Consider the following 24,936-nt stretch of genomic DNA (forward strand, 5'->3'; position numbering starts at 1 on the left):
GGTATGAAACGATTCTCTAGGTTAAAATTTCAATTCTCTGAAAATGTTACATCGACAAAGCAACTAAGTTATGACTTTGATTGATTTCCTAATGAGATATAAATAACAACATGTTGAAGAATCTCTTTTGGTCCCTCGCAGCTATTTGGACCAACTTTACCAGAAAAGTGCTCTTGGAATGGCGAGACACCAATTTACACTGGATCAAGTATGGCCATAGAGTCCTGATATCATACACAGAGGATCTTAGTAAGAATGCCGTACGGGAGCTAGCCAGAATGATAATCTTTGGCGGAGAGATGGTACCGTTAGATTTCTTGCAGTGTACACTATTTACATTCCCATGGATATCAAGAAAACATTTAGATTTTGAGCCGCCGTTCCCGGAAGATCTAATGAAACGATACATAGATGAGGTGAACAACACATTATTGAGCAAAGGCGCGAGGCCGCTGCCTACATATCCGCCCACGTATTTGTGAGAAACAAACGTTTATCGCTTCAACCAATGGAAATCCAGCTCTTCACTTACGTCACAGGATGCCTTACACGCGGTTGCACAATCTGTTGAATTATTTCTAACTAGGATACAACTTGTATGAATTCTGCTTAAGACGTTAATGTATAGCGGTTCACAAGATAATACAAGGGCGTAGGAACCGGGGGGGGGGGCTGGGGGGCGCCAGTCCTCCCCCAGTGAAAAATATGGGGGGGGCGGAAGTATCATTCCGCCCCCCGCTTCGCAAGTCAGAAAACCCTTTTTCATTTCCAAATGAGAAAAAAATCTCATTTGGAGCACCAAATTGCATCTTAGTCCAGGTGAAAATGCAAAATTATTTACAAAATGGAGTGGGTGTTGAGTGTGCTATATTGCACCAAATTGCATCTGAGGCCACCTAGAAATGCAAAAAATTTCCAAAGGGGAGGGGGACACCCCCTCCCCTTAGACACCTCCCCCAGGCCGGCCATCAGTCTTCATCCCCCCACTCAAAAGTACCTTCCTACGCCACTGAGATAATATGATACTACCGTCAAATCATATAGCTAGTATAGCTGTGACTAAGCACGATCTGCAGGTGTATCGTCCAATCACAATCCAATACTTTACGGTCATCACAGATAATGCTATACAGAATGAGACCAAGAGCAGAAAATGTGACACAATTATTAACGTGTCCTACGTCGACATTTTCAATACATAAAGCAGTAGGAATTCGTGACGTCATGTTTTCTTCACATAATGAATCGCATTACATATACTTATAGTGCGATTAAAACAAATCATAAAGTACCTCAAATAATGTCTCAATTGACTTAGAACAAACGTGGTCTCCACTGGAACTCATTGTAAACACGTGACTCCTTTTCTGGTTAGCTGGTACAACCGAGGACATTGTCTTGTCATTAGAACTCAGTGTGACTTTAGTTAAGGGATGACTTAGGCAGAAGTTAGTCTTTATATGTCTCAGTCCAGAAAACAAAAATGAGCTCTTTATCGCTATTCTGATTTTTGAGATATTCAGCATTCAAATATGCTAAATATTTGGAATGCTCTTTTAAGGCCAAATTTATGATGACGTCGGCTCCTCGGTTCATACCTTAATTACTTATTAAACCATTGTTTCATCAATTCTATTTACTCTACTAAAACAGTCTCTTTTAGATTCATATGAACAACAGAATAACTCTTGGATAACATTAAACACCATTTGTTCTTGCTAAATTTGTAAAAGGATTGTAAACCGGGTTATACTTGAGGCTATAAACCTCTAATGTATTCCTATGGATATTCTCTGTTATATATTTAAGGAACTGACACAAATGGGCTCAGTGTCGTAGACTAAGAAATCCAGCCACTTTAATTGTTAAGCATGCATGAGATGCTTAAAGGTTAATTTCTCATAGAATCATAAAGGGTGCACGGGTTAAGAAACAAAAACTGTTCATGTATTATATAGTCCTACGTTTTGATGCTTTTCTTTGTAATATAAGTAGATTTCAATAAATTTGTTTAATGGAAGTCGGTGCATTGTTTACAACTTGTAAACTGTCTTGCGTAATGATATTTACTCACAGTGATAAGAATTAGCAACTCCCTGGGTATGAGATACACATGCATTAAAGCATTACAACAAATATGATTGCCAAAATATATTGTATTCTTGAGACGTGATGATATCATACTTCACTGATCAGATTAAAAGCGCCCTCATATGAGCGACTGAATAATGTTTTTTGCTCACAAATATGCAAAATATGCAAATATGAGTGCTCTGAAGCGGGACATGACACTACAGTATGGAAAAAAATTGTCCCAACTGGGTGTCGCTTAAGTGCGTCCTCTGTTTGTTGGTATTATCATTTCGGTGAGACCAGACTTCAAACGGTAATTTAATGCCTTCTGATTACCTGTTTTAGGGCACAATTAAACTAAATTGACCACGGCTTACCTGGACACTTTTGAATAAATCACGCATCACACATTCCATACAATGCCATGTAAGTACACTTAGTTGGATGTAAACAAAAAGTAATGAAAGGACTAAATTAATTAATTAAAAAACAATTAATAGTTACTCGACTGTGGAAACAGCAGCAAACTTTTTTCTGTCGATCTCAATAGTACCTCTTGTTTAAGACATTCTATACACAAGGTGCCCCCTGATCCCCATGATTTTATCATGGGAGGCGGGGGAGGGGGGATAAATCCCCCAGAAATACATGTTTGCGCCCCTCTAAGTGGGTGTGATGTTTTATTGGATCGGGGTGGACAGGTCTGAGACGTGCGGCAAAGAGAAGGGGGGGGGGAGGAGGGTGGATGTTCATGTCATGTTCATGTCTGTGGGATACGTTTAAAATACGTTCGTCCTAGTTTTAACATGCATTTTCCATTGAACGTATGCGTACTTATCGTGTAGTCCTATAGCCTACTGTTGGTGCCATTGGCGCATATTACTGATGAATATTACCTCTATTATGGGTTGAATTCTGTTTGTTCAACCAGCCATGTATTTAACTGAATAACCCTATACACAAAATAAGTAAACCCAATTATATATATATCTCTCTCTATAAGTATTTGCTTTATGATTTCAGTTTCGTGAAACAGTTGAATGAGTTTGCGAATCCTTTCAAAGCTCGATTTATTAATTAAAATGCGGTATTTGCACGACTCACACGGACACACTGAATAACACAGTGACGGTACCCTTTTGGCTTTACAAGCACCAACAAGAAACGGCTTATTGAGGACAACGGTTAATTTCAATCTGTACTGTAAGTGTTGCAATGTTATCATTATTTACTTTTTACTGCACTTACGTTACACTTTATAAAAGCATTTTAGACTCGCTCCAAACCGCGTGCCGCACTCTGAAAAAGCTAACTTTCCGTTGCTTGCAGAAGAAATTTTCTGCTTGTCGCTACAAAATGCAGACAGTAATGAAACGTGGTAGGCCTACCTTGTTATCTTTAGCTGGACCTGAGATGTCAATCGCTGTATCGTTTATACACTGTGCTGTGGGTATTGACCGCAGCTGTATGAACTGACTGTACACTAGTGTCTAATTACAGAAGGTAGCAAGCTGTGTGCGTATTTCTGGATCGATGGTGGTGTCTAACACTTCTGTTACACCTCATTCGAAACTAAGTCTGATTACCGGCATTAGACGTTTCATTTTTTGCGCGAGTCTTCACACCCTTTAACGCAGCAGTGAAACATGCCAACAAATTGCTGCCGGGTTACTGGGCCAGGTATAGACCGTCATCGGCCACCAATGACATCCTATGTCTGAAATAATATTAAAAAAAAACAGGGGAGAGTGGGAGGGCACATTTTTCTCGATGATCTCTGTCGAACAAAAAGCTGTATTGAGACTATACGCGATTATTTTTTCCGTAGGCCTGTACTCACTTTCTTAAAACAAATAGATGGTTTCATCAGAAAGTCGTGGCACCGGTATGAAGTAGGATTGGCATGAAAGTACACTAAGATTGAAACATACGAAGATTACTGTGAATCTGTGTAGCTCGTGTTTCTCCGATCCAAATGAATTTTACGGGACTGCCCAGTGTCATGAATCAACCAATCAGCATATTCATGTCTCGATATAGAGAGGAACATACATATTGTATAGAGTATGAAATGATTAATGATTGGTGCTAAAAAGGTATGATTCTATGTATGCTTCCATGTACACAAAACTTCACAATGTCTCCGTATATATTTATATATATATATATATATATAAATGAAAATCGTAATGAGTTGGAAAATCAAGGTATATATATATATATATATATATATATATATATATATATATATATATATATACACATATATATGTATGCATACCAAAAGCCATCTATGTAATATGCACCTATGTATGGCATCTGTGCTTCCATGTATTACTATACTCATAGATAGATATAGGCTCTGTATATCACATTGGTATAAATCACTTACATAATCGAATCAGAAATTTCAAATGAAGATATTATGTTTGTCTATTCTTCATTTTTTAACATGATTGTTGACTAGTTTGATTTGCCTTGTCATTTTCTTTTAATGACCAACTGTATCCCAAAATTATGTTGTTTCTGGTAACGATAGATGCTAAACCTTATACACACAGATATTTTTTTTCGTTTTTTCTTACGTGCAATATAATCCATTTTTCTTACCTCGTTATTGTTTGTTGATACGTATTTTTTGGCAGGTGGGAGCTGGAATACATCGGCACACACAATGACGAAAGTTACAGTTATGGTTGTAGCTATAGTAGTGTCAACGATGTTCTTAATTTATGCATATATAAATAGGATTTGTCCAATTGAGAGAGAATATCTCCAAAACCCAGGCGGAAGCAACAAAAGATGGAGGGCAGATCAAAACATACAGATGGACCAATCACCGACCACTTTTAAAGAGCTAAACCTACTAGCGGAAGGTATGCAAATATTTTATTTACATTAAACAAAAAATATCAACAGATAAATTTCTCATTTGGTAAATTCAACAAGCTTCAAAATTTTGCTGATAATATATTTCGCACTTGTCAAGCCTGTTAAATGAGTCGGATGGTTCCTAGCTGAAATGCATATAATCTATGAATATTCATTTTTAAACTACGGTTAATGAACACTTTTTGCGATTTGTTCTAGTGTATCGACAATTTCCACCCTCTTTAAGTACCTCAACTCAAATTAAATTTATAACATAATATAAAAGATAACCTCATATATTTGTTTCATTAAAACGGATGGTCATTCATATACGTGTTAGCAATTCTCGAATCTGATTGGCCCGTTGTCGTCAGCTGACCGTGCATTAACCTATGGATAATGCACGGTAATCTCACCGGCGGATTAATATAAAAAACACAAGTGTCTCGGCAAGCTTAATCCCATAGCTAGCTGCCTAAGCACAGCTAAATTCAAAGCAAGCGAATTATAGAACTTCTGTGCAACGAATCAGATCAACTATGGTATATTAGCAAGCCCCCTCGGTGTAAACACCCCTTCCTGCTTATAGGCACATAATTGTCTGTTCTGTATCGATTTTGTTACATAATCATCGGATGAGCCTACATATAATATTCTGTTTTGCCAGGTTTAAAGAACAAATCTGATTATAAGTCTAACCAATATGAAGTTTACTAATTGTCTCATTTCAGCCGTTGTTACTTATCACGGAAATATTGTGGATGTGAATGTTGATAAGTATATAGAAAACTACAAACACACGACATTCGGTAAGTAACACAATACGTTACTATTCTAATATAGAGCTCACTACAATAGTACCACTGAATGCTACTAAATAAAACCCACAGGAATAGGCTGGAACTATTTTATTACATTAAATATAGACCTACATGATATTAGTATAAAGATATATGACAGACTTATTGATTCAGTGTATGTAATACGTTACTATATATGCTACTAAATCAACCCACAGGAATTAGTTGGAACTATTTTATTCACACAAAATATAGACCTACAGGATATTATAATAAAGAATTGACTTATTGATTCAGTATATGTTATACCTTGTAACATAGGCTACTAAATCAACCTACAGGAATTGGTTGGAACTATTTTATTCACACAATATATATATACCTACAGGATATTATAATAAAGAATAGACTTATTGATTCAGTATATGTTTTATCTTATTACATTGGCTACAAAATCAACCTATACAGGAATTGGTTGAAACTATTTTATTTCACAATATATATTCCTACAGGATATTATGATAAAGGACAGATCTATTGATTCAAATATTTTGGCGACCCTCCATTCCAATGAAAAAGAAAAGGGTCACGACCCCCAATTTAAATACCAGGGGATCGTTTATCAAGCTTTGATCATGTGCAGTATTTATAGTGTAGATTCTATACCCTTCTGAATGGAATATAGTGATTGCCATGCCGACCGTTCACTTGACCTTTGACCGTCATAATCACTAGATTAAAATCTCAATGTATAGAACTGGGTTTGAGAGCGGTTCATTGGTTTCTGTGCCCGGGCTCTATCTCGGGTGACCTTCGTTAAACAAAAAAATAGTTATAATATTATAATTTTTATATTTAATATATTTATCAACAGATATACTAGCTTGCTTTGATGACAAAAACAGAGAGCCTGTCACGATACCCGCATCACTTCCGATAATCCCGATTATCGCTTCTGCTCGGTCGGGTAACCGATTTATCAGAACATGTCTTAAGGATATAGCCGAAGAAAACATACTGGCCTTTAACAGAGGTAATTGTATGAAGTCTTTATTAAGCCCTAAATCAGCTTCAACAAATTCTTGAAGGTAAAAACGGAGGAAAACAAATATTCAGGTTTGGATGTGTACGTGTGCGTTTGTTTTGTATTTTGACCGAGGACTTGAACAAAAGAATATCAGGTCCTCGGTTGTGATTTCTAAAGAATCACCACGTCCTCGGAAGAATTCTATTGTATGGGGTATTGTTAAGGTTAGGGTACGTGGATTTGAACAATGGAAAATACAATGGGGTCCTCGGTCTGAATGTAATACAATCATGTTTGTGTATGTATGTATGTCTGTATGTATGTATGTATGGATGGATGGATAAATGGATAGATGGATGGATGGATCGATTCGTGGATGGGTGGATGGATGGGTGGATGGATGGGTGGATGGATGGGTGGATGGATGGGTGGATGGATGGGTGGATGGATGGGTGAATAGATGTGTGGATGGGTGGACGGATGGATTGATGGATGGATGGATGGATGGATGGATCGATCATTACATACAACCGTCGAATCACAGATAATCGTACGTAGCATAAACAAAAATCGTACTATCTCTTTCCCAATTTTTATGTTTTGCTTTATTCATGATATTCTCTAGCACATGGAACGTCTTTGGGTAAGCATGGACCAACCATTAGATTACAGGTTCACGACGATGATACGATTTCACAGCATAAAGAGGGCGCTATACTCTTGATCCGTAATCCACGTGACGTCATCATTTCCGATTTCTTTCATCATCACTGCGTCTTATCGAACCAAGAAGTGGTGATTGTCACAGAATGGATACGAAACAAAACTGGTAAATAATTTAGCTGTTTTTTTTTTCTTTTATGAAATCTGGGCAAGTTTTTTGAAAGAGGGTTTCCCAGCATGCATTGGCTCTAGTCATGAGGTAAATGGAAGTTATGAACTTAACCAAAACCGCGTCGCTTTTTAATGAAGTCCGTTATGCATACATCATTTACTCCCCGCAATGACTCCTTGCCAATACCAATTCATCGGTGCTATGTTCCGATTAATATATTTGCGCACTCGTTTTCCGGCTTATTTGATATTACCTTACCATTCCTATAGCCTATCACAAATTGCCTTCAGCTCTGATACCGGTACATTTTCAGTCGCGCAGTTCTATTGTAGTTTATCATTATATTATTATACAGTTAGTGTACAATTCACTTTGTCAATTTGTCCATATTATTCGCCAAAAGATTGACGTTTCCCAAATGTTTCTAATATTAAGCAGCCATGTTTAATACATATACGAGACTCTTTTTTTAAAAGATAATTTCGATTAATTCTGATTAATATCCTGTCTTATAACAACAGCTACTTGGACGGATTGGATTGACAAAAGCATCGACCAATGGAAAACAATTTATTTAGACTGGCTGGAGAAATCGGAAAGGATATTGATAGTCTATTCGGAGGATGTAGCCAAATCGCCTATCAGAGAATTTGCCAGAATGTTAGTTTTCCTAAACCAAACAGTTTCACTCGAGCAGATACAATGTGGTTATGCTCAAAACCAATGGGATCCATATCGGTATTTAGACTTTGAACCGCACTTGCCGCAAGAGCTCCTTCAACCCGCTATCGATATCTTAAATAAGGCTCTCACTGATAAAGGAGCAAGCCCGCTGCCGACCTATGCCAACACATATCTCTAGGAACCCAAGGCTAGGGATGGTTACATCTCTATGTTCCGACGTCTCTATGTACCGAGGTCTCTATGTTCCGACAAAAAGAAATAATTCGGGACAATTTTTGTTTATCAAAAAAATCGTTTGTACCAAGAAAACAAGTTTTCAAACATTTTTCATGGACTCAATTTTGTTGTTGATTGTGGCCGACACATTTTTTGACCAATTTTTTTGGGGACCAAAATCCCCCTCCCCCCAAAGAGACTTGTGATCCAAAATTTGTTGTGACCCACACAGTGCTTTTTTGTTTGGTCCGAAAAAATGTTGGTCCCAAGAAATTGGGGTTACAAAACTACTTTTCTTGGTACAAACAAATTTTTTGGATAAAAAAATTGCTCCGATTTGTTTCTTTTTGTCCGAACCTAGAGACGTCGGAACTTAGGGATGTCACCCTAGGGATGAAAGGTGGAAGTTATTCGTAGGGGAGGGGTTGGAGGCTTCTTCATAATTAGTCCGGCAGAAGTTTTCTTCTTAGAAAGTGAAAGTCTCAGAGGGGATGAACATCACTGATGATTTTATTCTTGTAAATAGTCAAACTAAAACTCTCGCCAAATCAACCGTCACCTCTATTTCTCAATTTAAGAATTCTCTCTGTCTGTGCCCTTTATCGTGATCAAGTTTTGTATTTTTCTTGTCTTGTATTGTTTCATGTTTAACCGGATATATGGCTCCATTCCAAATCCTTTTAATCATTTTTGCTTTGCTTTTCGACGTGTGTACTCTCATTCCCATGCACAGCACTTTTTCTATCATCTCTTATAGGCCTACCTCTTCTCTAGCACAACATTCGCTATACTTGACCGAGCCTCTTGAACTCCATTACTACTCACATTCAGTACCGTAATTCTTTTTTTCCCCTATACGAGCAAACCTTTAAACATTACTTCATTAACAACTATGTATAATTGGCAGGCTCCATTCTTTCTTCTTTCGTCTCTCTTCTATAACTACTTTGCTTCGGTTACCAGTGGCGGAGCGTCCATACAATCTGTGGGGGGGGGGGGCGGCCCCCCCCCTGACGGACTCAAATGGACTGCTGGCGACCTTTTCAGCTTTTTACCACTTTTTACTTATTCGCGATTATTGACTTTTTTATTGCGCTCTGATCTACCTATTGACATTTTCACAATTTGCTGGTGTAATTTTCTGACAAAATGCTCTAACGGCCGTCTTTAATTTATCGGCACTTCCGTTGTACGAAACTATTTCCAAGAACTGTACGTTTATCTGCAAATAAGAAAGGCCCGGAAAGGGTCATTTCCGGCGATCTAGGGAGTATCTTTACTCAAAAAATGTCTGTACGCTCCGCGCCAACCTGTGGTAGCGCTCCGTTTAGATAGTGTCGAAAGCGCCCCTACAGACCATTATCGCCCCCTGACCAATACCCATAGCTCCGCCACTGTCGGTTACTACTATTATTATTTGTTTATTGATATTGTCTCCTTTGTTTGTCTCCTATAAATATGTAAAAGAGAGTTCATGCCTATAAGCTCACCTAAGCCTCGTTAGAGTGTCTTCTAAGTCTATTTGATATATTATACTACTTGAATGTTATTTTGTTTTTAAATGACCGATTTTGACTTAATTTCAATAAACGTGTTATAAAATTAACAGAAACTCAAATACCTTTTAGTCTGAAGTTATCATTCGATTGTGTTCTGTATTGCTTTGAGGAGCTTACTTAAACAGGGACGTTCCATTGACTGAAATTTAATACAATGGTACAACCCTTAATCAGACGGAATCAGAAGTTGGAGAAAAATAGAGGGCGTCTGACATTAATTGCTTGGCTGGATTCATTGTGTAGCCCCTTTAACAAACTTGCTGGGAATTCTCTTTACCTTAGAACCATATCCTCATAGCATTTTGAAAGGCGAAGAGGCGAATCTTTCAAATTTGGTCAAAAGATCGAGTAATAATACTAATAACAGCTAAGTAAACATTCCAAAATGTATCACTTTCCAAGAATAAATCAATAAGAATATATAATACAAGAATATCAGCCATGATAACGTGACGTCATAGACACGCTGCTCTGATCAACTTGCTGAAGAAAGGGAGAGTTTAGAGAAAAACATAATGCGACGAAATTTTTAACTATACAACGTACACTATTGTTCTCTTTAAGACAATTCTTCCATTGACTGCCTCACGGGTATCCATATTAGATGGTCTGTTTGCTTAAAAAAAGGCAGCCCAGCCACTTGAATTGATCAACATTGAGTTGAAGTTAAGGGTCGTTTCTTATATATATATATATATATATATATATATATATATATATATATATATATATATATATATATATATATATATACTGGAGTAGAGCCTATACATACAAATGGAGTTGAAAGTCATGTTTTTGATGAGTTATTACAACATAATGGACAATGAAAATAACTTTAATATTTAGACCTGCACCGAGTACCTTACGTCATCAATAATTGAGATTTGGGGTTTATAATTTGAATATCTTGAAAATTAATAAATGTTAAATAGGGTTTGATCCTAGCAAAAATATCTTGAATTACTTACTTAAGCAAAAACTGACAAAAGAAACATTGAAAAGAGAATGGTTCACGTATTAGTTATCTATAGGGAGAGGTACATGTTTTGGTAAGAAAACGTCTAAAATGTAATACGAACTATATTCCGATGCGTAAGTCAAAAGGGTGTAGACATTATGGGATGGAGTGTGTGTGTGTGGGTGTGTGTGTGTGTGTGTGTGTGTGGGGGGGGGGGAGGTGATACGGATTATGCTATAGCATATCAAGTAGAAATTTATCAACTCTGAATAATAAAGAACACGCAACACTGATTTCAATGTAAGAAAACAAAACAAAACAAAACAAAAAGAACACCAATCTTCTTGAGCTCATGAGTTCTTGAAACAATTAATCTTGTCTAAGTGAAATAACACAAGCTCTCCCCATCCCTCGCCTGCCCTGCCCTGCCCTGCCCTGCCCTGCCTTGCCCTGCCCTGCCCTGCCCTGCCCTGCCCTGCCCTGCCCTGCCCTGCCCTGCCCTGCCCTGCCCTGCCCTGCCCTGCCCTGCCCTGCCCTGCTCTGCCCTGCCCTGCCATGCCCTGCCCTGCCCTGCCCTCCCTCCCCTATGAATAAATCGATCAGTGAATAAATGCGCCATTTCCTTCTAGCTCGACTCCTAGAGATATGTGTTGGCATAGGTCGGCAGCGGGCTTGCTCCTTTATCAGTGAGAGCTTTATTTAAGACATCGATAGCGGGTTGAATAAGTTCTTGTGGCAAGTTCGGTTCGAATTCTAAGTATTTTCTCTTCCCCCATGGGCTTTTATATATCTTACAATGTATCTCTTCGTATGACACTGTTTGGTTTAGGAACACTAACATTCGGGCAAATTCTCTGATCGGCGAATTGGCCACATCTTCCGTAAACACTATTAACAGCCTCTCTGCTTTGTTCAGCCAGTCCAAATAAGTTAATTTCCATATTTCTATGTTCTTTTCAATCCAATTAGTCCAGAGTTCTGTGAATAAAACAGAAAAAATAAATACAAAAAAAGAAAAGAAAAAAAAGTAAAAGTTACGGTATGCAATGGTAATCTTTAATACGTGTTAAATGCATTGAGTGCAGTTCAACAACATGTAGCGTGTACATTTGTAGATGGTAACGATTCAACAATGCCAATGTTACCTTTACACCGACATAATTGACGTCACAATTTAAATATATCTCTAACATGACATAAATTTGAAAAAATCAAAGTAACTGTCTAATACTTGCAACAGTTTCTGTTTTATTTCTACTTCCTTAAACACTTGACCCGGTTAAAAAAAGACACGATGTTTTATCAATTATTCGGTCACCATTCGAAATGGTAAAATTAAAATCTAAGAATCAATTGTATAGAGATATCATTCCATCTGTTGTATACTAGATCATATATGGTCGATGCAGTAGTCCCTCTGTAGTGACCCCGCCCCTCACCCTCCCCCTACCTTCTATCCTCCTGCTCATTGATTGGCCTTCTCTCTGTCTCTCTCTTACTCCTCTCACCCCTAGTTCCTAGACCTAAAAGTCACAAATGGTAACAATTGTATCTTATAATCAGAACTTTCCGCATGAAAGTGTAAATGTTTGCCATTAGTCTACGCCTTAGTATCAATGATCAAAATTTTTCAGATTTTTAGTAAAAAAAAAAGACAAAAAAGAAGAAGAATAAATTTTGATGTGATTTAAACTACCGGTAACTTGCGCGGCTCCCCCCCCCCCCCCCCCACAATGATCGTTTCGCTAGCGAGCATTATTAGCCGTTCATTCCCACCCGCTGTTTATGTCCAGTCAACGTTATGAACACTTGGCTAGTTTGCTATATTCTTTTATCGTATCAAGCAATAATAATACAATGGGTTTGATCATAAATGTGATATAATGCACTTTTGGCGCACCATGGCATTCTAGATTATAATAGGTAACACACCACAATTAGTGTACATCCGTTCAGAGAGTGGAGCTAAAATGACCTAATGTAAAGCTTATTTTAGCATATAATCATTATTGCTTTTTCTGCCTTTATGTGAAAGAGCATAATTAACAGTATAGATAGTGTGAAAGTAAGGAGGATTGAATGTGATATAAACCATTTTAGAAATTCTTTGGTGAAAAGTTGATATTACTCAGGGTTAGGGTTCAGTATGCTAAACTTGCTCCTCTTTTAGCTCAAAGTCTAAACGGTCATGACATGGAAATTAGCAAATGCCATAACATGCCAAGATCTCAACTATCATACGGTGGGTAGGATATGCCAGTTAAACACTTATATCTTTGCTTTGGCGGGTCTTGATCGTGGCGAGTTTAGTGTGTTAGCCTCAATGGAACGATTAACTATGGGTGCGACACCTGTCGTGAAACATGACGTAATTTCACAAACCTCACTTCCTGGTTACAATAAGTGCAGATGTTGTAACCATTAATAGTTTAGCAGCTCGAAACACACTTTACAGAGAGGGATGGATGGCAGTGCCGTTCAATTACAAGGACACATTTCTTAGAGATCGAGAGGCGCAAACAGAAGGAAGCTTTGGTGGGTTGTATTTAAACGTTGGTTTCCCAGTGGATTAATAATGTGCTAGGGCGCCCTCATTTATTGCTAGCGCCCTCGTTCATCGCTTGTTCTCAGTTTTCAAACTTCTACCTCACGATATATTCTTTGTGTTACAACCAAAGACTGAAAAAAATTACCATTACTGGTTTTGATCCATTCCGTCACAACATGGTCGTCTTGGTCCTGCTCGAAGCAGTAATAATAAAAGAAATTCGAAGTGATGACGTCACGGGGATTACGAATCAGGAGTATAGCGCCCTCTTTAAAATTCAAAATTGTTTCGTCATCGTGTCTGTTGATTTTTATGGTGGGTCCTTTTGCCCCCAAAAACGATCCATGTGCTAGAGAAGGTGAAAAAAGCAAACCCAAAGGGATATGTTAATATAAAGTTAAGGAGATTCACCAGTCTTAAAAAATACCGTAATATTTTGAAACCTACAATTATTGTAAACAACCAAACCTATACCATCCGTCGTGGGAGAAATCTTCGTTGTCTGTTTTTATTCGCAAACTACTGCATATATATTATATATATTATACATATATATATATGAATTACGATTTTCATTTATATATATATATATATATATATATATATTTATATATATTATATATATATTATACATATATATATTATACATATATTTTGTGACAGGCACAACATTACATGGCGTCTCCATAAAATGTCATACAATTTTTTTTATTTTGTCTGATGAAAATGTCTTTACTTCCTTATAGTTGACATCGATTTTATACTAATTTTGCTATTTTCAACAGATGAAATACACTACTACTTTTTTTGTTTTCATCAATGTTTCAACGAAGATTCGATCAGAAATTTAAGGCTGTAATAAGCTGCAAAATTTGATATGATTGCATGGTAAAGTCCCCCCCCACCCCAATCAGACTCTGATCCAGTGATGACCCACAAATAATAAAAATAGTTATAATTATAATAACAATATTGTGGTTAGAACTAAACTTAATTCACAGCCTAAATATACCTCAGAGAGCATCATTTTAAATCAGATTATTCTTGCGGGAGTTTCCTCGAATCCCCTTCATGTGATTCGAGTTCAACCATACCCCAGGGCCCCACCCCTCCCCTCTTTTTACATCCTAAGATTCTTCCCTGCCGATTGACAACAAATGTTATTATGTATGGGAGAGTTTCGAGAAAGTCGAAAGTTCGGTCATTTACAAATCTGAAAAGCTAGAGCGAGTTTATCAATGACTTTTCTAAGAACATCTCTTAATCAACATGATTATGTCAGTAAAGCATGCTGAAAATAGTTTGTCACCCATATGCATGTGAACCCTGAGACACTTTTAAGTGAATGAAAAGTTTTAGTGACGTCATGGAAGTTACCACTGTTGTAGGCAAGTATGTTCCCACGTGTTATATCCCTAAGGCACGTTCTGGTATATCGGTTACCCGACCGAGGGTAGGAGACAACCGAGATGCTCGGCAATGAGGAGGGTACCGTCACAGTCTCCACACGCTCCTCATCGAAACAGACGTGCACATCTGTTGGTCAATATTTCAACAGTTATTTCAACAGTTTAAAGGCATTGAAGACTCGCCCCAAAACCGCATGCCGCGCTCTGAAAAAGTTAACTTTCCGTTGCGTGCAAGTGAAGTTTTCTGCTTGTCGATACAAAATACAGACAGTAATGAAACGTGATACCTTGTTATCTTTAGCTGGACCTGGGATGTCCATCGCTGTACCGTTCTTACACTGTGGTGTGGGTATTGACCGCAGCTGTATGTATTGACTGTACACTATAGTGTCTAATTATCGAAAGTAGCAAGCTGTGTGCGTATTTTCTGTGATCGATGGTGGTGTCTAACACTTCTGTTACACCTCATTCGAAACTAGGTTTAGATTACCGGCATTAGACGTTTCTTCTTGCGCGAGTCTTCAGACCCTTTAAATACGTTTCTCTCCATTTTAAATGATGTGAAAATAGTTTTATCTCATATTTCTAGTCGAGATTTGCCATATGAAATTCTCGGACGTCTCACGACAGTCGATATAACAAATTAGTTCCAAAATAGATTACCGGCATTAGACGTTTCTTTTTGCGCGAGTCTTCAGACCCTTTAAATACGTTTCTCTCCATTTTAAATGATGTGAAAATAGTTTTATCTCATATTTCTAGTCGAGATTTGCCATATGAAATTCTCGGGCGTCTCACGACAGTCGATATAACAAATTAGTTCCAAAATAGGACATGAAACAAAAAAAAATCCAGTTTTAATATAGCATCATACTGCATAATAATAAGAAAAGACGTTGAGTACTGAAAATATTTCATAAATGTATTCCGATTGTCACAGTAAGAAAATGTGTCTCATGCATGTGTTTGTTATAATCGTTCAACGCATCCAAAAGGTTTTGTTATAGTCGATAACTGATCTGTTCTGTATTGCTTACGTAGTCAAATAGGTATGTTATAGTCAACAGCATGTCAGTTCTGTATTGCTTACGTAATACAATAGGTATATTGTAGTCAATAGCATGTCACTTCTGTATTGCTTACCGTGTTCAATTGGTTTGTAGTGGTCTATGTATTTATCAACATCGACTTCCTCTATATTTCCGTGGTAAGTAACAATGGCTGAAATGAAACAAGTAGCAATTCTTCCATCGGCTAAAGTAAATATGAAAGATATTGTACCAAAGATCATATTTACATTTCAAATTTTTCTGTCAAGGATGTAAATACTGATACATTTGTTTTACAGTTTGATAGTTTTGGAATCTGCCGAGGTATTTAAAGTTTTTATGTAGAAAGTCGACCATGCACACAGGTTATATTGGAAAGTTTGTTCCGTTGCTGGGATATAACATTGTGACATCTTTTCCTTTTCATTTGGATAAGCATTGAGCAATAACGTGTAAAAGTAACATATTTGAGGTATCCAGTCCGCATATAATGAAAACAGCGCAAGCTATATTAATAATATGTTTTGGAGAACAAATTTGAGCCAGCCAATCATACGCGTCTGCGCGGCCTCTCAAATTTCCATAGAAAATGTTTATCGTTTGTGAAGTTATTTTGTTTTGTTCTTGTGAATAAATTTCCCTTCGGATTTTTCCTGAAGAAGACTTAAATGAATACGTAACACTTTTTAATAAGGTATTTAAGTCTTCGAGCAAAAACTCCAGATAAACGGACAGAATTCTCATTATCGTTACCGTCATCGTCATAGTCAAACAACAACGACAACAACAACAACAACATAAGCAAAAATATATAAATATATATATATATACTATGGTTGAATGAACAGAAGAAAAAAGGCTATGATTATTCTTATAAATATGCATATATATACCCAAAAAGAAAAAACACTGGCATACCTTCCTCTAATAAATTCACTTTTTTAACCACCGTCCTTGGTGATTGGTCAAACTGTTTGCGTTGGGCTGTCTGAAATCTTGCAACATCCCTGCTCGTGGGCAGAATCAGTTTTACCTCGACTCGTCCTTTAACGTAGGCGTAGATAAACAAACCCAGTAATAAACATAATGAAGGGGTTATCACGATATGGACTCTAACTACAGCCATTGCACTTCAGATGAGGCTTCTTCTGTTTTCACCTGCAAATATACAACAGAATAAGAGCGAAATGTCACGTATTAATCGCCGTGTCTAAGACGAACATTGTTGGTCTGAGTTGATTATACCAAACCAATCTCTTTGTAATTTCTGCATCCACCGTATACTCCAGTATAATGGTCATCGCAAACTTAAAATCATTGTCGATAGAGGACGGTTATCACGATATGGACTCTAACCACAGCCATTGCACTTCAGATGAGGCTTCTTCTGTTTTCACCTGCAAATATACAACAGAATAAGAGCGAAATGTCACGTATTAATCGCCGTGTCTAAGACGAACATTGTTGGTCTGAGTTGATTATACCAAACCAATCTCGATGTAATTTCTGCATCCACCGTATACTCCAGTATAATGGTCATCGCAAACTTAAAATCATTGTCGATAGAGGACGCTGTTTCATCGTAACACTTGTAGGTATTGTAAAAGAGTTAGAAAAAAGATGAATCAATATCACATGAAAGAGGAGAAGTGGAATGGGGTGGGGAGGGTAAGGGGGGGTGGGGTGGGGGGGGGGAAGTTGGCCATCTTGGAAACAAGTCCTCACCTGGATCTGTATAGTTCAGAGCAAAATTAATGTAAAGCGTTTATATATACATTGATTGGATGAGGATATATGGAACACCGAAATCCCAGGCATATGGGCTCCTCAAAATAGTGAAATGTATTTCAAAAGTCTCAAATTTTCCATTGCAAATTAATATTCGTTATCATTTCTTCACGTGATGAAGTGTTAATCTCAAGTGATAAGCTGATTGTTATACTAACTAAAATCTATACTATATCTATACTATAATAACTAAAATCATCAACAAGTCGTGAATTAAGACGATTCTCGCACTCTCCCTTCCCACACTGGTTGACGTGCAACTAATAATTGTACCATATAGCAGTTTATTAATGATTTGAATAACCATTGAAACACATGGTAAACACCGAACCCGAGGAAGGCTCAGTATATGTCACTCCCCTATAATACATACGTGAGTTAAGTAGCCACTCAGTCGGTGTCGGTATACATTCCTGCAGTGAACCTCAGCTACAGTCTGACAACGATTGACAAGTACGAGAAATACATACCGTAAGGGATTAGGGAATATATGTAAGAGAAATAAATATCATATACTTACAGACACATGCTGCCTACGGTTCAGCCTTCAATACTCAGTTCTTATCAGTTTTTCTGGACTTAAGCACTGCGTCATACAAATATATAGTTCAGTGTAGTTGCACGGTGTTAGGTATTGCGACAAATTAAAGCATAAATATATATTGCACCTTTGTCATAAGTCATTCAGCCGTTACGCATAGTAACAAGAAAATAATTTTATTCATTGGGCTTCATGATCCATGAAATCTTTCAAATTAAAAAAAAAAAAGAGGGAGCAATACAAATTTAAAAAAGGTGAGGATCATCAATTAAAGTGACTGGACTATACAGTCTGATAAACATATCAATAGCTATCTGTCTATCTGTCTATCCGTCTGTCCGTCTATCTGTCTGTCTATCTGTCTGTCTGTCTGTCTATCTATCTGTCTATCTGTCTGTCTATCTGTCTATCTATCTATCTATCTATCTATCTATCTATCTATCTATCTATCTATCTATCTATCTATCTATCTGTCTATCTATCTATCTATCTATCTATCTATCTATCTATCTGTCTATCTATCTATCTATCTATCTATCTGTCTATCTATCTATCTATCTATCTATCTATCTATCTATCTATCTATCTATCTATCTATCTATCTATCTATCTATCTATCTATCTATCTATCTATCTATCTATCTATCTATCTATCTATCTATCTATCTATCTATCTATCTATCTATCTATCTATCTATCTATCTATCTATCTATCTATCTATCTATCTATCTATCTATCTATCTATCTATCTATCTATCTATCTATCTATCTATCTATCTATCTATCTATCTATCTATCTATCTATCTATCTATCTATCTATCTATCTATCTATCTATCTATCTATCTATCTATCTATCTATCTATCTATCTATCTATCTATCTATCTATCTATCTATCTATCTATCTATCTATCTATCTATCTATCTATCTATCTATCTATCTATCTATCTATCTATCTATCTATCTATCTATCTATCTATCTATCTATCTATCTATCTATCTATCTATCTATCTATCTATCTATCTATCTATCTATCTATCTATCTATCTATCTATCTATCTATCTATCTATCTATCTATCTATCTATCTATCTATCTATCTATCTATCTATCTATCTATCTATCTATCTATCTATCTATCTATCTATCTATCTATCTATCTATCTATCTATCTATCTATCTATCTATCTATCTATCTATCTATCTATCTATCTATCTATCTATCTATCTATCTATCTATCTATCTATCTATCTATCTATCTATCTATCTATCTATCTATCTATCTATCTATCTATCTATCTATCTATCTATCTATCTATCTATCTATCTATCTATCTATCTATCTATCTATCTATCTATCTATCTATCTATCTATCTATCTATCTATCTATCTATCTATCTATCTATCTATCTATCTATCTATCTATCTATCTATCTATCTATCTATCTATCTATCTATCTATCTATCTATCTATCTATCTATCTATCTATCTATCTATCTATCTATCTATCTATCTATCTATCTATCTATCTATCTATCTATCTATCTATCTATCTATCTATCTATCTATCTATCTATCTATCTATCTATCTATCTATCTATCTATCTATCTATCTATCTATCTATCTATCTATCTATCTATCTATCTATCTATCTATCTATCTATCTATCTATCTATCTATCTATCTATCTATCTATCTATCTATCTATCTATCTATCTATCTATCTATCTATCTATCTATCTATCTATCTATCTATCTATCTATCTATCTATCTATCTATCTATCTATCTATCTATCTATCTATCTATCTATCTATCTATCTATCTATCTATCTATCTATCTATCTATCTATCTATCTATCTATCTATCTATCTATCTATCTATCTATCTATCTATCTATCTATCTATCTATCTATCTATCTATCTATCTATCTATCTATCTATCTATCTATCTATCTATCTATCTATCTATCTATCTATCTATCTATCTATCTATCTATCTATCTATCTATCTATCTATCTATCTATCTATCTATCTATCTATCTATCTATCTATCTATCTATCTATCTATCTATCTATCTATCTATCTATCTATCTATCTATCTATCTATCTATCTATCTATCTATCTATCTATCTATCTATCTATCTATCTATCTATCTATCTATCTATCTATCTATCTATCTATCTATCTATCTATCTATCTATCTATCTATCTATCTATCTATCTATCTATCTATCTATCTATCTATCTATCTATCTATCTATCTATCTATCTATCTATCTATCTATCTATCTATCTATCTATCTATCTATCTATCTATCTATCTATCTATCTATCTATCTATCTATCTATCTATCTATCTATCTATCTATCTATCTATCTATCTATCTATCTATCTATCTATCTATCTATCTATCTATCTATCTATCTATCTATCTATCTATCTATCTATCTATCTATCTATCTATCTATCTATCTATCTATCTATCTATCTATCTATCTATCTATCTATCTATCTATCTATCTATCTATCTATCTATCTATCTATCTATCTATCTATCTATCTATCTATCTATCTATCTATCTATCTATCTATCTATCTATCTATCTATCTATCTATCTATCTATCTATCTATCTATCTATCTATCTATCTATCTATCTATCTATCTATCTATCTATCTATCTATCTATCTATCTATCTATCTATCTATCTATCTATCTATCTATCTATCTATCTATCTATCTATCTATCTATCTATCTATCTATCTATCTATCTATCTATCTATCTATCTATCTATCTATCTATCTATCTATCTATCTATCTATCTATCTATCTATCTATCTATCTATCTATCTATCTATCTATCTATCTATCTATCTATCTATCTATCTATCTATCTATCTATCTATCTATCTATCTATCTATCTATCTATCTATCTATCTATCTATCTATCTATCTATCTATCTATCTATCTATCTATCTATCTATCTATCTATCTATCTATCTATCTATCTATCTATCTATCTATCTATCTATCTATCTATCTATCTATCTATCTATCTATCTATCTCTATCTATCTATCTATCTATCTATCTATCTATCTATCTATCTATCTATCTATCTATCTATCTATCTATCTATCTATCTATCTATCTATCTATCTATCTATCTATCTATCTATCTATCTATCTATCTATCTATCTATCTATCTATCTATCTATCTATCTATCTATCTATCTATCTATCTATCTATCTATCTATCTATCTATCTATCTATCTATCTATCTATCTATCTATCTATCTATCTATCTATCTATCTATCTATCTATCTATCTATCTGTCTATCTGTCTATCTGTCTATCTGTCTATCTGTCTATCTGTCTATCTGTCTATCTGTCTATCTGTCTATCTGTCTATCTGTCTATCTGTCTATCTGTCTATCTGTCTATCTGTCTATCTGTCTATCTGTCTATCTGTCTATCTGTCTATCTGTCTATCTGTCTATCTGTCTATCTGTCTATCTGTCTATCTGTCTATCTGTCTATCTGTCTATCTGTCTATCTGTCTATCTGTCTATCTGTCTATCTGTCTATCTGTCTATCTGTCTATCTGTCTATCTGTCTATCTGTCTATCTGTCTATCTGTCTATCTGTCTATCTGTCTATCTGTCTATCTGTCTATCTGTCTATCTGTCTATCTGTCTATCTGTCTATCTGTCTATCTGTCTATCTGTCTATCTGTCTATCTGTCTATCTGTCTATCTGTCTATCTGTCTATCTGTCTATCTGTCTATCTGTCTATCTGTCTATCTGTCTATCTGTCTATCTGTCTATCTGTCTATCTGTCTATCTGTCTATCTGTCTATCTGTCTATCTGTCTATCTGTCTATCTGTCTATCTGTCTATCTGTCTATCTGTCTATCTGTCTATCTGTCTATCTGTCTATCTGTCTATCTGTCTATCTGTCTATCTGTCTATCTGTCTATCTGTCTATCTGTCTATCTGTCTATCTGTCTATCTGTCTATCTGTCTATCTGTCTATCTGTCTATCTGTCTATCTGTCTATCTGTCTATCTGTCTATCTGTCTATCTGTCTATCTATCTATCTATCTATCTATCTATCTGTCTATCTATCTGTCTGTCTATCTATCTGTCTGTCTATCTGTCTATCTGTCTATCTGTCTATCTATCTGTCTGTCTATCTGTCTGTCTATCTGTCTGTCTATCTGTCTATCTATCTATCTATCTATCTATCTATCTGTCTGTCTATCTGTCTGTCTATCTATCTATCTATCTCTCTCTCTATCTATCTATCTATCTATCTATCTATCTATCTATCTATCTATCTATCTATCTATCTATCTATCTATCTATCTATCTATCTATCTATCTATCTATCTATCTATCTATCTATCTATCTATCTATCTATCTATCTATCTATCTATCTATCTATCTATCTATCTATCTATCTATCTATCTATCTATCTATCTATCTATCTATCTATCTATCTATCTATCTATCTATCTATCTATCTATCGATCTATCGATCTATCGATCTATCTATCGATCTATCGATCTATCGATCTATCTATCGATCTATCGATCTATCGATCTATCGATCTATCGATCTATCGATCTATCGATCGATCTATCGATCTATCGATCTATCTATCTATCGATCTATCTATCTATCGATCTATCTATCTATCTATCTATCGATCTATCGATCTATCTATCTATCTATCTATCTATCTATCGATCGATCTATCTATCTATCTATCTATCTATCTATCTATCTATCTATCTATCTATCTATCTATCGATCTATCTATCTATCTATCTATCTATCTATCTATCTATCTATCTATCTATCTATCTATCTATCTATCTATCTATCTATCTATCTATCTATCTATCTATCTATCTATCTATCTATCTATCTATCTATCTATCTATCTATCTATCTATCTATCTATCTATCTATCTATCTATCTATCTATCTATCTATCTATCTATCTATCTATCTATCTATCTATCTATCTATCTATCTATCTATCTATCTATCTATCTATCTATCTATCTATCTATCTATCTATCTATCTATCTATCTATCTATCTATCTATCTATCTACAGGACCCCGTCACAATACTCAGTCAATTACTTCATGTACTGTTATACGCATGGTAAATGATTTAAAAGATAATACTTAAAATAACCACTGTCACCAAACAAGGTGTGACATGATATAACACTTCAAAATCATTAATTGTTGGCCAAAACATTTCAGCATGATAAAGTGGTTCAAGTGTTTAAAAGTACACTTTTGTTTTTAAAGACGTTCAATATTATTCTGAACACTGAGCAGTGTTAACTCAGTCGCACTATAGATGAAAATAGTTGCAGATCAGCCGTCAAATAGTTGTACAGTCATCGTCGACTTTTGCCGGCGTGCATGGTGAACAAAGGTCGACTTTCTATATTGCCTAGACCTATATTATTTTAAAATTAGTTTATTTTGAGTTAGTTTAGTTTGAGTATTTCCCAAATGGGTGAAGCCCAGCTGTTGACTTATGGAAATATACATATGCCACTGGTCCAAGTTATTGGCAGAATGAACCTTCGCTGTTCATATAGTTAAATACATATGTTTTATGGGAACACATTGATGGACCCGATTGGCGTATAAACCCATACAGAACAGAAACCATCCAACCAAATTTTACCAGTAACAGCTACACCGTCATAGGGAAAAGAAGTCCGTCTAGCCTCCAGATCCTATCCATCGATTAGAAACAAGAATTAGTAAAGAACCAAAAACAACCGAAGAAGCCAGCCACCACTCACCAGCATCACCACCACTCATCGCCCCCTCCAACCCTTAAAACATGCTACCTTCCTGTCACCGTCCAGCCATGTGTCTCTCCAGCCTGGTCCACAAAGTTCAAATTTAGAAAAATCTCAAATTTCCCGATCTCTCATTTTAGGAGCCTTATATTTACCGGTCAGGGGCTTTCGCCCCTGGCTCGCTGAAGCGCCATCCGGCGGAATCAGCTATTTAACAAGGTATTCAGTCAGTCAGAGGAAAGGGATGAGGATTTCAAATTTCCACCTCAGGGAGACACACAACCCTTTATGTTTGAGCCAGAAACAGATGAATCTGATGACGATGACAACCATGCAGGTCGAAGCAGCAGTCAATGACGTAATGCCAGCCAATCGCTTGGAGAATCTATAGACTGGTATGAAACAAACATAGTGTACATGTGTGTAAAAAAAAAGGTGTTTTTCCGCCCAAGAAATTTTCATTTGATCGTCACGCAGCTACATTGTTATTTGTCGACTGCTGTTAAAGTAGAATGCGACGCTTTCGGACCAATTACTGCTACTTCCTTCCTTCGTATCATGTGATTTGCGCGTTGGATTTTATGATTTATATGCCCTATACAGTGTAGAATACTCGCTTAGTGATAAAGACTTGGCATTTTGCTTGTCGTGGTCCGTATTCACGTGTAGAACAAACATATTGTTTTCACCTCGATGATTCACAATGGCTATAAA

The 24,936-nt window shown here is 35.8% G+C and overlaps 3 protein-coding genes across 6 annotated transcripts in view; 2 read left to right on the forward strand and 1 right to left on the reverse strand.

Moving 5' to 3' along the window:
• The window catches only part of LOC139969443 (sialate:O-sulfotransferase 2-like), a 7,295-nt gene extending 5,275 nt beyond the window's left edge, over nt 1-2,020 (forward strand). Inside the window, exon 6 of one of the 2 annotated variants that reach the window (XM_071974405.1) lies at nt 142-2,020. In XM_071974405.1, the coding sequence (XP_071830506.1) occupies nt 142-482 (341 nt within the window). In that variant the 3' untranslated portion in view covers nt 483-2,020. Of the gene's footprint in view, nt 1-119 lie in introns of both variants that reach the window. The other variant, XM_071974406.1, reaches the window with a different exon arrangement.
• A 1,078-nt stretch (nt 2,021-3,098) lies between these two features.
• Nucleotides 3,099-10,124, forward strand: LOC139969445 (uncharacterized). Its single transcript, XM_071974410.1, has 6 exons — nt 3,099-3,276; nt 4,719-4,949; nt 5,676-5,753; nt 6,619-6,777; nt 7,397-7,600; nt 8,128-10,124. The coding sequence occupies exons 2-6, from the start codon at nt 4,748-4,750 to the stop codon at nt 8,466-8,468; spliced, it is 984 nt and encodes a 327-aa protein (XP_071830511.1). The 5' UTR covers nt 3,099-3,276; nt 4,719-4,747; the 3' UTR covers nt 8,469-10,124.
• A 1,476-nt stretch (nt 10,125-11,600) lies between these two features.
• On the reverse strand, nt 11,601-24,782 carry LOC139969444 (sialate:O-sulfotransferase 1-like). 3 transcript variants are annotated; one of them, XM_071974408.1, is made up of 6 exons: nt 24,223-24,782; nt 16,951-17,190; nt 16,127-16,204; nt 14,952-15,110; nt 13,720-13,923; nt 11,601-12,004 (listed from the first exon to the last, which is right to left on the reverse strand). In XM_071974408.1, exons 2-6 carry the CDS (start codon nt 17,156-17,158, stop codon nt 11,664-11,666), a joined length of 990 nt encoding a protein of 329 aa, XP_071830509.1. In that variant the 5' UTR covers nt 17,159-17,190; nt 24,223-24,782; the 3' UTR covers nt 11,601-11,663. The 3 variants fall into 3 exon arrangements, with proteins under 3 accessions (XP_071830509.1, XP_071830508.1, XP_071830510.1); XM_071974407.1 differs by lacking the exon at nt 24,223-24,782 and adding an exon at nt 18,341-18,549; XM_071974409.1 differs by lacking the exons at nt 14,952-15,110; nt 24,223-24,782 and adding an exon at nt 18,341-18,570.
• Between the last annotated feature and the right edge of the window lie 154 nt (nt 24,783-24,936).

This window comes from Apostichopus japonicus, chromosome 7 (genome assembly GCF_037975245.1).
Source record: "Apostichopus japonicus isolate 1M-3 chromosome 7, ASM3797524v1, whole genome shotgun sequence".
Lineage (NCBI taxonomy): Eukaryota > Metazoa > Echinodermata > Holothuroidea > Aspidochirotida > Stichopodidae > Apostichopus > Apostichopus japonicus.

Bases quoted from the DNA above. Each gene is read 5' to 3' on its own strand.
- LOC139969445 (XM_071974410.1), top strand. From the start codon at position 4,748: ATGACGAAAGTTACAGTTATGGTTGTAGCTATAGTAGTGTCAACGATG. The intron at 4,950-5,675 runs GTATGCAAATAT...GTCTCATTTCAG, and splicing joins GCTAAACCTACTAGCGGAAG to CCGTTGTTACTTATCACGGA. The intron at 7,601-8,127 runs GTAAATAATTTA...TTATAACAACAG, and splicing joins ATGGATACGAAACAAAACTG to CTACTTGGACGGATTGGATT.
- LOC139969444 (XM_071974408.1), bottom strand. From the start codon at position 17,158: ATGGCTGTAGTTAGAGTCCATATCGTGATAACCCCTTCATTATGTTTA. The intron at 16,205-16,950 runs GTATGCCAGTGT...GTTTCATTTCAG, and splicing joins AGTGAATTTATTAGAGGAAG to CCATTGTTACTTACCACGGA. The intron at 12,005-13,719 runs GTAATTTTTTTC...TTTTATTCACAG, and splicing joins ATGGATCAAAACCAGTAATG to AACTCTGGACTAATTGGATT.